At 38.9% G+C, this 14,819-nt stretch overlaps 1 protein-coding gene across 10 annotated transcripts in view; it reads right to left on the bottom strand.

Moving 5' to 3' along the window:
- The window catches only part of LOC102008930 (cytospin-B), a 278,140-nt gene that overhangs the window by 219,696 nt on the left and 43,625 nt on the right, over window positions 1–14,819 (bottom strand). For 4 of the 10 annotated variants that reach the window (XM_013522196.1, XM_013522197.1, XM_013522198.1 and 1 more), the window contains exon 1: window positions 1,478–1,534. The exons of 1 other annotated variant lie outside the window; for it this stretch is intronic. In XM_013522196.1, the coding sequence (XP_013377650.1) occupies window positions 1,478–1,519 (42 nt within the window). In that variant the 5' untranslated portion in view covers window positions 1,520–1,534. Of the gene's footprint in view, window positions 1–1,477; window positions 1,535–6,457; window positions 6,587–14,720; window positions 14,810–14,819 lie in introns of those variants that run through there. 5 more of the 10 variants (XM_013522199.1, XM_013522201.1, XM_013522200.1 and 2 more) reach the window with 3 other exon arrangements.

Raw genomic sequence — 14,819 nt, 5'->3', positions numbered from 1 at the left:
AAAGTCAGGCCCAAGAGCAGTCATGGGAATTCATCTGTTTATACAATCAAATGTCTAAAGACTGTTTTATTCTTTCGTTTGCTCTACAAGTGTCTTCGGGTCACCTCCTGTATCTCAGGCACTGTGGTAGCCACCAAAGCACAGGAATGGATAAAAACAAATGCCATCTCTCCCTACCTGGGGTCCATGGTCCAGTGTAGGGAACTACCAATTAGCCACTAGAATGTAAGAGCTCAGTAGTGCAAATGCAAGAGGGCAATGGCCAAACCGGCAGGAAAAAACTTCAGGGGACATCCTAGGATAGTAGGCATTAACTAGGTGAAAAGGAAAAGAAAACAGCCACAGATACAGGAAACAGCAAACCAAAAGAAAGAGACAGTACGGCAGGAGGTGGAAAAGCAAATCCGTAGGAATTCATGTTCCTGCACTGCAGAACTGATGCTAAGACTGGATCCCCGCAAAGGATCCTGATGACCACCTCTCACCTTCCCTGGATCCACTAGGTGCCCCCCACTTTCTGGCTAAGGAGATGCCCAAATCTCTCAGCAGCCCAACCCACTTCACCAAAACTGCTGCACTGTCTCTCTCCATCCTGCAGTCCTCCTTCATGTTGAGGTTCCTAGGCAGCAAAGGTAAAGCTCTTTCACTACGGAGACCTTTTCAGGAAGGAGACCCACCACAGGGCCCAGTAGGAGGTGGACACCCTGGAGGTCTTCAAGCGCCCAGGCTCAGAAACTTATTTACAATACTTGTCTCGCGCACTTATAATCATACAAAAATATAAATGCCCTATGGTCTCTCCCTCTTTCTCTTATCTCTTTCCTGCAGTGTCCCTCCTGAATCCACTGACAATAGAATCATTTTCTGCTTGCTAAATATCAAACTTAGTACATTTCTTTCCTCTCATATAAATGGCATCCCATATGATCAAAGCTACCCAGGAAACACATTTTAAATGATGTTAAAGAGCTCTGCCTTTATTATAGGCTTTTACATTTTTAAAAAATTTGGCATAATTTCATTTTCATTGTTTCTCATTCACAGTAAATCATAGCATTTCCTTTTAAGATACATTAATTGTGTAAGTAGATTTTAGGGAATTTAGTAAGTTTCGGTAGTTGACTATGGCAACAGTTCGTAAAAAGAGAAATTAAGTGACTAAAATCTGGGAAACAATGGTCCCAGTGAAAGGAATAAAGGACTAGCAGGAGGGTACAGAAAAGAGGAGAACATAGGAGAGGCAGAAGCTGTGGAACTGTGTAGGAGGAGGGGAGAAGTGACTGAATACGGGCATGGGCTCACTGAGCGGCCTCATGGAAGATGCTAACATCTCCTACAAACTTCTCAGGGCAGCTGGGTTCACCTGTCTTCCTGACCTCCCATCCAAGCAGCCCTTCCTATAACTCTCCAATGTACACCCCCACGGCAGCTGCATGGCCATGACCACAAGCAGTGACAGGATTCATCGAGCACTTACTGTTCCTTCTCCACTAGCACGTAGCTTCCCAGGCTGGCACATACTTCTCTCATTCACCCTGGTCCCCCCAGGGCTTGGCACACTGCTTGGCGCGACGAGACACTGGGTATCTGCTGGGGGTATGGATGTTATGGTTTGGATATGATCTGAATCTGTCCCCCGAAGGTTCACGTGCTAGTAGACTAGCACAGTCCCCAGTGTGATGGTGTTGAGGTGGTAGAGCCTTTAAGGGCCGGGCCTAGTGGGCAGGGGCTCAGCGGTGGGGAGGCCACCCTGGGAAGTGACAAATGCAGCTCTCCTGGGACTCTAGTTAGTTCTTCAGGAAGACGGTGTTATAAAAAGAGGAAAGGGGCCCGACTTTCTCTGGCTTCGCATCTCGCCACGTGCTCTCCCTCTCCTGTATACTCCCACCACGATGCCATCTGCCAAGCTGTGACACGGCCAAGGAGGCCCCCACCAGCGGCAGAACACAGAACATCTTGGATTTTCAGACTCCAGAACTGGGAGCTAAATAAATCTCCCTTTTGAAAATAAAGTACTTAGTATGAGGCATTCTGTGATAGCAACAGAAAATGGACTAAGATGCTGGACAAAGGGCTATCTGAACCTTAGACAACAGCGGTTAAGTATAGAGATAAAGAACACCAGGCCAAAAGACCAAAGGAACACAACGACACGAGGAGTTCCCCTGGGCCCACAGACGGAGACACCTCACAAAGCCTGAAAACCAGGCCATGGGCTTGGAAGAGGTTAGCATCCAACAGTAAAACAGCTTTGCTTCAAGCCTCCTACGTTGAGTTTTCTCAACAAATTCCTTGCTTCCCGGACTAAAACCTAAGGTAAAAACCTTTAAAGAATTTTTAAACACTGCCTCCTAAATGCTTCCTCTTCTTAAAACTTGTATTTGCCTACCCAGCCCTGAGCTTCCACACCTGGCACCCTGCTCCCAAGAATCTTCTTTCTTTCAGGCCGGGAAAGGTGCATGTTTCCTGATTTACATTATGAAAACATACAAAGACACACTTGTAAAAAATGTAAACACAGAAGCACATTTAACAAGATGAGAAGGTTACCTTGCTCTCATTCTACTTGTTTTCCAGAGGGGATGAAGTACACAGCTTGACATCACACTTCCAGTACTTTTTAAAAATGGATTTTTATGTATCTACAAATAAAAATATGCTTGTGTATTTTAGATTTGTCAACATAAGTAACAAGTTCGAACATAAATGTGATTGTACTATATTTTCTTATTTAAAAATACACACAGTAGTTTCTAAGACATATCAAAGGTATTCATATTTTATATTTTGATAGATTTTATAAATTTCTCATAAAAATTTATTAATTTTTGTTTCTATTAATTGTTATTATCAGTGCTCATCACCATATGTTCTCTTTCCACTGGATACTGTTTATGTCTCCAATGTCTTGCCAATCTGTTGCATGGGAAATGATATGTCATTAGCACTTGAACTTGTGTTTCCACACTTACTACTGTGCTTGAATTACACTCTATTTCACCTTCTGGGAACTGCTCCTTATAACCTTTGTCCCTTTCTGTTTATCTTTTTCTAATTGGTCTATGGAATTGTTCACTTCTTGTGGATAGCGATCTTTGAGAAATGTTTGTTGTTTGTATTTCTGTGTCTACCACCTTCCTGTATTTACAGTGTACCAAGTTTTTAACGTACATAAAATCAAATGTGTCATTGTTTCCCTTTATGGCTTAAAGTAATCTTCCCTGCATACCAAGATCACACAGAAGATTTTCTTAAATCATGCAGGGATAGAATGATACATTTAACTCACTATATGTTATGTACATAAAATACATATGTTATGTATTTGTACTTTAAGTACTCTATACACATCTACATACTTTACTTTTCTAATTGTGCATGTATTAATTTAGCTTTTATTTTGTCACCCTGAAAACATCCTGGAATAGATACCATTACTATTCCCATTTTACAGATAGTAAGACTAAGGGACAGAGAAGTTCATTAAGGCTGAACAATCTGTGTTCAGGTCTTACCCAATACATTATTCTGATTCACTATTACTCCACAAAACTCATTCTGCCTATAGCTTATAAAGGCAATACAAATTATCACAATGTGATGTCTTAATAGCACAGAAGTATATAGCTTCTATGAATAAAACAGGTAACCAAGAATGTCATCTAACACAGAAAAGTAGAATATATAGAAAGATGAAATTATAAAATATCAGGAAACAGAAGAATTGCTCATAAATGATGTTGGAAAAGCAATTTAGTATTATTTTTGCAAAGTCAGTTTAAATCTACTTTTTATATCATCCACCAAAGTAAATACTAAAAGGAAATAAATCCCTTAAAAGAGGAGAACTTAGATCTCTAACCTAAGAAGCATCAGATAAAGGAGGATAGCTCTGACTGTGGGAAAATGTTAAGTGGGTGCATGTTCTCTTAAAAATTCATTTTATTTACTTACTCAGGGGTACTGGGGATTGAATCCTGAGCCTTGCACATACTAGGTAAGCACTCCACCACTGAGCTACATTCCCAATCCTAAAAACTCATTTTTAAAAGGTAAACAATAGACTAGGGGGCTGGGGATTTAGCTCAGCGGCAAAGCGTCTGCCTGGCAAGCGCAAGGTCGTGAGCTCGGTTCCTGGTACCGGAGAAAAACCAAAAAAATAGACTAGGGAAAATAACTGACACAAAAAAATGGCAACTATATCTTATTAAAAAGCCATACCGAGCTGGGCGTGGTGGCGCACACCTGTAATCCCAGAACTCGGGAGGATGAGGCAGGAGGATCGTTGTGAATTCGAGGCCAGCCTGGGCTACAAAGTGAGCTCAAGGCCAGCCTGAACTGCCTAGTGAGACCCTGTTTCAAAGACAAAAAAAAAAACATACCAACTAGCAAAAAAGGGTTAAAGTCCTAAAGAAACGATCAAGACAGAAAGCGTAACTTACAAGCAAGTGCATGAGGAAATGTTCAGCCTAATTACATAGAAAAAGTGCAAAGTTACAAAAAATAATTTTACCTACTCCTTTTTTCCCCACGGTCCTGTTCACTGGGGAAGTAGGTGAAATTAAACTGATACTGTCTCACACAATGTGAATAGAAAGTAACTCAGCAGCACATACCAAGCAGCACTAAAAAGTTCATGCCCAAGTTCAGAGTGGCTCAGTGGTACAGGCCCTGTTTAGCAGGCACAAAGCCCTGGGTTCAATCCGCAGTGCTTGAGCACGCGCGCAAACACACTCACACTTACACATACTCACACACACACACATACTCTTTCATCCAGTAATGCCACAGATATAACCCTAAAACATACTTTTATGGCCAAAGATAGTTACTAAAGTATTATTTATAATAGCAAGAAACAAAAAAAGAAAAAGTAAACTTTATTTTTAAAAACAAAGAATATTTACTTTATGGGTCGATCACTTAATAGAGCATTATACATTATTTAAAATAATTGTAAAACTATATAATAGTATTTTTAAAATTCTTATGCTAGAAGATTTAGCTGTATTAAGTTGAAAGAAATAAAGGAACTTTGATAGCTGTTTTAGGGCATGGGTTTGAGTCACTGTTTTGTATAATTTCCAAATTGGCCAAAATGTTACATCAACAGGAGCTCTGCACTGAGGGTAACCAGAGTTCCCACCCTGACTGTACCACTCTTTGTCTATCCCACCCTCTGTTTGACCTTTGCCAAGTTAAACAACCTCTCCATCCCTCTGTTTCCTTACCTGTGAGATGAATTCCACAAGGTAGCTACCCCGTGGGGCTACTACAAGAATCAAGTAAAATAATACTTCTAGAAAGCTTGACCATTGTACCCCATGTGCACTCAAAAACATTATTTTTAATTATTTTTAAATGTTAACATATTTGAAAAATAAAATTGAGATGAATTAAAAAAATTTTTTAAAAGGATACTTTAAATGAAAGTTTAGTATGGTTTATTTTGTACTCCTCCTCTACCTTTGGGGGTTTCTCTGTTTAGATAGTACTTGACATGGTAGCTCACTTGCCAAAGGGAAAGCTAAAGGAACTGCAACAGGGCTAGCCACAAAAGGACAGTGTAAGAACACAGTCTACTGAACAGAGTTTTAAGGACACAAAAAGAGCGGCATTAACAAGTACTACAGCAAAAACAGCACTGTTTATCTTTACCCCTGCTTTTTATTTAGAAGTTGGTAAGAGGGTGTCACATTTTCCAAGTAAACTTAAAGTATGGGCTTACTGTTTTACTGAGCTGGGTACATTATTCTAATAATCAAAACCAAAAAACTTAATTTCTGGAAAATATAATAGTTAGGAAAAGATGTCAAAGTACCTTGAGCCTTTTGAGAGAATGTGGCAAGTACTGTCTAAACAGAAACCACATAACAGATAACTTCTGGGAAAAGCTCCTGTCACCAGACCATTGTGCTTTGAAATTCTGCCATGTGGGGCTTCTTCTTCTTCTTCTTTTGAGACAGGGTTTCATTATGAATGTGGGACTTCCTAAGCATTAAATTTCAGACCTGGGCAAAATGTATTGCCCAAATGTCGAACACTGGGACATTACTAGCTCCTCTGCCAGATGAGAGGACACACTTTACATGCCACTCTCCACACGACTGAGTAATCAGTATCTGCAAAGAGAGAACTTCTTTTCCAAAGACCTTAATAAATTAACTTATAGTCAGTATGAATCATCCTCACTTTGCAAGATGAAAAGAGCAGTGAGGGAAGACTTTTCTTAAAGGTATCAGAAGATGAGTTTCACATTCGCTCTCAGCCCCCATGGCACGCAAGTATTATTAACTTATCAGTCCCTCCACTAGAAAAAAATACATTAATGCTGCCTTAGTGACATCAGAGTCCACAAGGTAAGTTAGACACTGTGCAACTTACCCCTGCCCCCAGATAGAGCTGTCTTCTAAGATTTTCCACCCCTGCCTTAAATAATAATCAACTACGTACTTACTGCAAAGCTCTTTGCTTTTCGTGCTTCTTGGGAGCTGCTGACCTCAATCAGCAAGTCAGCCGCACTATTCTGGGCCGGGTGCTGGCCTGGGAGGAAAACCACATTCAGAGCGCGCTTGAGCAAGGCTTCTCTCAGGAAGGAGGCGGGCTCTGCTCCCTATGCCTCTGCCTCTCCCTTTCCTTCTTTGTGTGTGTGTGTGTGTGTGTGTGTGTGTGTGTGTGTGTGTGTGTGTTTGTGTGTGTGTGTGTATGCACGAGCATACACACACACACAGAGTACAAAATCATATTTAACTGGGTCCTGAGGACTTAATTTGTACTTCTCCAAAATCTAATGATTTAAACATGCAAGCTGACTAGTTTCTTGCTGATTGCACCATGAGACATCAAATAGAAAAGACAATAAAAACAAAGCCCCAAAATACTGTCAGCCTGGCCCTCAGAAGTGGGTTTATCCTGGGCTCAAGAGTCCAGCCTCCCCCATCCTACCCCCATGGCTTCACAAGTGCCACAGGTTGTGTTCTAGGTGTGGAGAGGAAGGCAGGTTAGAACCAGGGAGCAAGTCAAAGCAGGTGTTCTGCAAGCTGAGTGAAGGGACCCTATACGCAGCACTTGAATCACTGAGCTGTCAGTAATGTTATGATTTCTTTTTTTTTTTTTGTCCTAAATAAGTATGTTCAGACTCAATTTTCAATCCAGAGAGCTCCCAAATGTTATGAGCATCCTCAGAATACCTGGGGTGCACAATCCCTGCTACTACAAATTCACATTAATAACTTCTGAATTTTCTAAAACTGAGTATGTGTAACATTGTGTAATAAAATAGTACAATTACATACAATTTTTAAATGAAACAATCCACTCTTTACAAATGTGTTGCAATTCTAACAAAATCCTTAATAGAATTAGAAGCATGAAGAAATTCCTTAATAAATTATCCTGAAATTTATCTAGTAGAATCATTGATTCTGCTCTATAAGGGATTTAGAATAATTGATTCTTCTCTACGGAAGAAAAATCTGAAAGAGAATCTGACTGCCATATATTACAATAGAACAGAAAAGTGTAATAATTGTAACAGTATAGTTTAGGAGGAGAAGGATGATCAATGGATTACAACAAAACCATAAGAATTTATATTATAACAAAGATATTACTAATTTGAGGATAAAGAAGAGATTGTTTCTTTTTTTAAAAATGGCATTCAGAAAATTGACTAAGCACTTGTCCAAAAAAAGGGTCCCACTCATACTACATACACAAATGAATTCTGACAATAAAGATATAAGTGGAAAAAACAAGAAGCATTATAAGAGTAGAAGAAAATAAAAGAAATAATATATTTGACTGAGGTAGGATAGGCCTCACTGATGCACATACAAATCCAAAATACCTAAATAAAAAACAGATATGACTATTTGAAAATTTCAAACCTCTCAAATAATAAAAACCCACTGTAAAAATGTAAATGCCAATGACAAGATAAACATCTGTGCATAACCTTTGGCTTAGTGATCCTGTTTGTAGAAATGTATCCAGTGAAAATGTATAAAGGATTACACACCATAATCAAAGGAGATTTATCCCAGGAATTCAAGACTGTCCTAAGAAAGGAGGATGGGGGCTGGGGATTTAGCTCAGTGGCAAAGCGCCTGCCTGGCAAGCGCAAGGTCGTGAGTTCGGTTCCTGGTACCGGAGGAAAAAAAACAAAAGAAAGGAGGATGGCCGTGAGTTTGAGGCCAGCCTGGGCTACATGGTGAGAACCTGTCTCAAAAAAAATGAAATACTCCTCAAATTGATGCAGAAATTCTACTGAAATTGACAAGCTCATTCTGTAAATCAAATGAAAATACAAGGTCCCAGAATAGCCAAAACCATTTTGAGCATTAAGAACAAAGTTTGAAGATTCACATTTCAAATTTCAAAACTTATTACAAAGCTACAACAATCAAGACTGTATAGTATTGGTAGAAGGGTAGCTATATAGATCAAAAGAAAAAAGTAAGAGTTCGGAAATGAACTCCTAACTTATAGGTAGTTGATTTTTTACATCAAGACCAAGACAACTCAATGCAGGAACAATACTCTTTTCAACAAATGGTGCTGGGATAACTGGGTATCTCCTGTGAAAGAGTGAAGTTAGACTCCTAGCTCACACTGCATACAAAAATCACTTCAAAATGCAAGAGCTAAAACAACAAAATTCTTAAAAGAAAATATAGATGTAAAATTTCATGACCTTTTATTAGCAATGTTCTTCAATATGACATTATAGAGCAAAACAAAAACTAGATAAAATGAATTTCATAAAAATTAAAACCTTTTTGCTTCTAAGCACACTATCAACAAAGTGCAAAGACAGCCCACAGAATGGCAGGAAACATTTGCAAATCATATATCTAGTAAGAATCTACTAAGAATATATAACAATATTTTACAACTCAATAATAAAAAGGCAAATAACCCAAGTAAAAAACGGGCAAGGGAAGTAAAAAGACATTTCTCCAAAGACAATACACAATATAAAAGGCAAAAAACAAAGCCAAAGGGAAAAAAATCCACATGAAAAGAAGCTCAACATCATTAGACATCAGAAAAATCAATCATCAGGCATTATGCAAACCAAAGTCACAAGGAGGGAAAACTTCCACAGCAGCTGGGATGCCTGTAGTAAAAAGGACAGACAATAACAAGTGTTGGCAAGGATGTGGAGAGACTGGAACCCTCAAATGTTGCTTGTGGGAATGTAACTTAGCAGTCTGTAGTCAAAATTTTCTTACAAAGTTAACCACATTACATGACCCAGGAAATTCACTTCTTAGTATATATTCAAAATAATTTTTAAAAAGTTGTTTAAATAAAAGCCTGTATACAAATGTTCATGGCAACACTATTCACAACAGGGGAAAGCTTAGGGGAAAATGTTCACCCATAGATGAATAGATAAATATAATAACTATATATCCTTTCAATAGGATATATTCATCATGAAAAAGAAGTAAAATTTTAAAAGGAATGAAGAGCCTTGAATGTATTATGTTGGATAAAAGAAAGCACACATAAAGGGCCACACAGTATATGATTCCACTTATATGACATGTCCACAAGACATAAATTCAGAAAGAAAGTCACTACTGGATGAAGAGAGGAGTCTGAACAGCAAACAGTTGCTAAGAACTCTAGAGTTGCTTTCTGAGGTAATGAAAATATTTCAGAATTTAATATACGTGACTGCTGCCCAACTTTTTGAATATATATAAAAATCACTGCACTGTATTTTGTTTTGTTTTGGTTTTTTTTTGTTTTGTTTTTGTCTTTTTGAGACAGGGTCTCACTATGCAGTTCAAGCTGGTCTTGAACTCACTTTGTAGCCCAAGCTGGCCTTGAACTCACAACAATCCTCCTGCTTCAGTCTCTTGAGTTCTGGGATTACAGAGGTGTGCCACCTGGCTGCACTGAAGTGTGAGTCGTGTAGCATGTGAATTATATCACAGTTTAAAAAGTGATATTGTGCTTGGAAACAGCCCAAATGCCCATCAGGTGATGAATAGATTAAGAAGATGTAGTTTTGGGGGGGACAGGGGTATAGCTCAGCAGCATAAGCGCTTGCCTGGCAAGCCTGAGGTCATGAGTTCGATTCTTAGTACCAAAAAAAAATGTAGTTTTTATATATGATATACAATGGAGTACTACTCTGTCATAAAAAGGATAAGCTTGAGACATTTCTAGATAAATGGAGGCACCTTGAGACCATACTCCTAAGTGAAATAAATCAGACACACATGTTTAAATACAATATTGTTTCTCTAGTGTGAGAAACCAAAAGTGTAAATAAAGACCAAAATGTATAGTAGACTTTGGGAAATGGGGAGAAAATGTTCTAACAGGAAAGGGGAACAGGGGGAAGACAAGGGGAAAAAAAAAGAAAATACAAGGAAAAATGGAAACAAAGCTTTTGCAAATAAGGAGGGGAAGAGTGGTTGAAGGGAGATGAAGGGAATGGGAAAAAAAGAAGCAAGATGTATCATGTACAGGTACAAACTGCCTATGATGAGTGTTATCATTATGTATATCTAAAATATACCAGTAAAGTTTTTTCCAAAAGTGATATTGTGGCAGATACAGTAGCACACATCTATAATTCCAGCTACCTGGAAGGCTGAGACAGAAGGATCACAGGTTTAAGGCCAGCCTGGGCAACTCAGCAAGACACTGTCTCAAAATAAAATAAAAGAGGCTGGATTGAAGCTCAGTGGTACAGCACTTGCCTAGCATGTGTGAGGTCCTAGGTTGAATTCCCAGTACCACAGAGAGGAAGGAAGAGAGGAAAAAAGAAAAGGAGGGAGGAAGGAGTAGACAGAGGGAGGGGGAAATGATACTGTAAAATATTTGATGATATAGAACAATGATGACAATATACTGTAGTTAGTAGAAAATACAAAGGGCAAATGATGTATGAGGTAGGTGTCCACATTTCTGTTCAGGCATAGAAAAAAACTGGGGGAAATCCTATATGTTAAGAATGGTTATCCCTGGGTGATGAGATAAGAAATTTCAATATTCTTTATGCTTTTAAAATTTTTCTACACTACCTACAACGAATGCATAGCAGTTTTACAATTTTAAAAATTCTGCTTAAGCATAACAATAATCATGAACTCTGACAGCACAAGATTCTATTTGTAACTTCATGGTTTACACCGCAGAAAGCAAGTTCAATTCAACTGAAGAAAGCTCTCTTAATTGTGGAAATCGTTAGTCTGGATGAGATTTCCTTTGCAGGGACTCTGACATCTCCCTCCTGGATTCCCTTAGAGCAGAGTAAGACGACTGACTACAGTGGCATGCTGTGGTGTCCCTCTGCATGGGGACTGGACAGTGTTCGTGTGGCCACGCCTCAGACCAGCACTCTGCAGCTGAAGGAGAACTTTGCATGGGCTAAGTGTCTCAGTGGGAAATCTGCCAGCTATCAACAGAACAAGAATTTCCTAAATACTAGCCAAAAATCAAAGCTTAAAAATGCTGTTTTGCTCTTGGAAAATAAATTTATCGACCCTAAAAATAACTAGGAAAAAACCAAAAGATGAAAGTGACTCTAAGTTTCAAACAGATGTTAGACTAATTTCTGCAAAGATTGTCAGAGTAAGAATCGTTGGGAGTCCTATATAACAGAAGAGGGATATCTAAGAGAATCTCCAATGCTTTAGAATGACTCCCAGGGGCAAAAAAAAAAGAAGGTAAAATTTTCTTCTGGGTATCTAAGTGTCACCTACCCAACAACAGATCAAGTGTCTATTTATATCATGGGTTAGGAGGTCATAATGAATATATTAGTACATTAAAATCTAAAAATTGATATAAGCATGGAGTATAGAGTTATATTCGTACTAGTCAGCTTTCTATTACTATAACAAAATACCTAAGATAATAAACTTATAAAGGACAAGGTTTACTTTGGCTTATAGTTTTGGGGGTTTCAGGCCATGGTTGGTTGGTCCCTTTGCTTTTGAGCTAGTGGTGAGGCAGCACATCATGGAGGGAACCCATGGTAGAGCAAAGCTGCTCACTTCATGGCCAGGATCCAAACAAAGAAGATAGAAAGGCAGGGGTCCCACTATTCCCTTCAAGAGCACACCGCCAACAACTGCAAGATATTTCATGAGGTCCTAACTTTTAAAGTTTCAACACTTAACAGCACCAGTCAGGGGAACAATCCTTTAACACATGGATGCCCCTTTGGGGTACATTTGAGAACCAAACTATAATGGCATTCCTTTTTTAAAAAAATCTATAAAGTTCAACTGGAAACATTCATAGCTACTAAAAGAAATTTGACTTCTGTGTTAACCAATCCATCTCTTCAGACAATTAATTTTGTTCTAGAGCATAAAATCTCACTGTAAGAAATTACACAGCAAGAACTAATTATGTAGGGAAGCATAACACACTGGGAAAGGAATGGCTTTTTATGAGCTATGAGACAAGGTTCATCATGCCCTTCCTATGAAAATATAAAGGCAACAGTCTTTCTGTAAATGCATAACTAGGAACAAGAAGTCTGTCAGCTTACAAGTCATAATGTGCCAATGGGTTTTCATTTTTAAAAGCACTATTATAGTGTTTGGTGAATTTATATACCAAGGTCATGCAGTGTGACCTTGAGAGGTCATGTAAGGATGAGGCACATCTGATTCTAGGGTAGGCCCTCCCACCCCAGCACCAACCACCCTCTGCTTCTAGCACTATACACCTGCCACCCACACTGCACTTCCCTCCCAGGCAGCATAGATTTGCATTTGTTTAATTAGCCAGGAATAGGAAAGCAGCTACACTTTTGGTGCCAAAGCAGATGTTAAACTAATTTCGGGAAAGAACAAGCACCCTGGATAGTCCAGAGTGACTCAGCCCCAGTCCCCCACAAACAAATTCATCTCACTTGACATGTGCCCACCACTCCACTCTCCTGCCATCAAAATTTGGGTGTGCCGTGCCCTCACTTGACCTCCAGTTGCTTCTTAGAAGTTCCACTACCACATTTTCTCTGGGCCCGGCAGTGTGCTTCTGTGAGGTAAATGCCCGGCCCCTGTCTCTTCTCTGGCTCCTTCCCTCTCCTCCTGGTCTCACAGGCCTCTCTGAACCCTAAGATCATCTCCTCCACTAATCTGGCTGTGCTCTGTCAGCCACCAGCGGGGCACTGCCAACTCATTTCTTCTGTTCCTGACCAAGGTCTCCAAATGGAGATGAAACCCTGACCCACCCCTGAGGCCATCTGGTCCTCAGTATCTCCAAGCAATTGATTTACTCATCTCTACCTGGCTTTTTACTGAACCTTTGAAAGCATTTATTCCAAGAATTTCTGGGTTAACTTTAATTCATGGGGATTTGGGGTATCCTTGGGCTGATCACAGGTCCACCACTATTCTCCAGTTCAGTCTGATTATTAATAAGGTTGATGTCTGATCTCACTCTGGCTGGTTCCTGCCTCTTCTCTTATTTCATAATGGATTCTGAACTGTCTGCGTTTGCGATGGTGGTTGGAAGAGGAATGATATCCGAGATTTTTTTCCCAAGTGCCAAAAACTGAATCTGAACCTTTGTTCCTACCTTCTCTATATGCAGGGAAGAGTCTTCCCCGAGCCCACAGAAAGTAAAAGGAAGAAATTAATGAAGATAAAGGCAGAAAATAATGATATGGAAAGCATTTTTAAAAAGTCTTGAAGAGTTATAAAACTAAAAGTATTCTGGAACAACTAACATAATAGAACCTCTGGCAAATCTAATCAAGGAAGGAGAATAAAAAGTATCTAAATTAGAAACAAGAAAGAACATAATTGCATATATGGATTTGTGAACTAGACAAAACAGATAATTTTCTAGGAAAACACAGATTACCAAAATTAACTCAAGAAGAAACAAACAGTCCAACAGAAAAAAAGCCCAGTGTATATAAAAAGCAATTCACAAAAGGAAAAATACAAATGACTACCAAATATACAAAGATACTTAACCATGTAGTAGCCAACAAAGATGAGCTAAAGCATTTTAAAACCCATTGTATGGACTCATTTTAAAGACATAGCAGTGTTAGCAAAAATCTAGGAAATAGGCATTTTCATAACACTTATGTGTGCAGCTTCTGGGGGAATCAGAGTGAGGACTGTAAAGGGTAACATTTCATATTTTACTCTATTTCTGTATTTGAGTGTATGTAAGAATCTTTTTCAGTGTTCTAATTGAATATTTAAATAGAATTTTTAGTCCATATGCAAAGGGTTAATACCATTGTTACTGTATGTTGACACTGGAGAACAAAACTCGAAATGAGAACAGACTTAAAATAGTTTATGGATCTGAAACACAGTATGTAATAAAAAAGAGAAACAGGAAAACAAGCAGTAAAGTCCAGACCGGATCCAATTCCAGACAAATCCACACGTGCGAAACAAATTCTACGAGGGCAGAAACGTTGTCCTATTTTGTAGAATGCCTAGCGCACAACAAACCCTTAGTAAATACTTGTTGAATAAAAATTTTAAAATAGGAACAAAGTCAATAAATTACAGAAAACATTAAAAAGTGTTATCTGATCAGTAAGGGGAATAGGTCTTTCAAAAGTATCTGTGAAAAAATTCAATCTCCTTATAGCCATTGTTCAGCCAAGAATCTTAATTGATGATAAACTACAGTGTTTACTGTTTTATAGCAACTGAAGATTCGGGGCTCCAAATGCCATGTATTCATAACGGTCCACCGAGCACACTCACCAGCAGCCAGTGATCCAGTTGACTTCCACCACAGTCCTTGTTACCAATGACTGGAGCACAATGCAGACCACCTGTGGCTTACCACAAACCTGAAATTCA

This window comes from Chinchilla lanigera, unplaced genomic scaffold (assembly GCF_000276665.1).
Source record: "Chinchilla lanigera isolate Chin_1 unplaced genomic scaffold, ChiLan1.0 scaffold00066, whole genome shotgun sequence".
Taxonomy (NCBI): Eukaryota; Metazoa; Chordata; class Mammalia; order Rodentia; family Chinchillidae; genus Chinchilla; species Chinchilla lanigera.
This window is presented reverse-complemented; position numbering and strand designations above follow the sequence as displayed.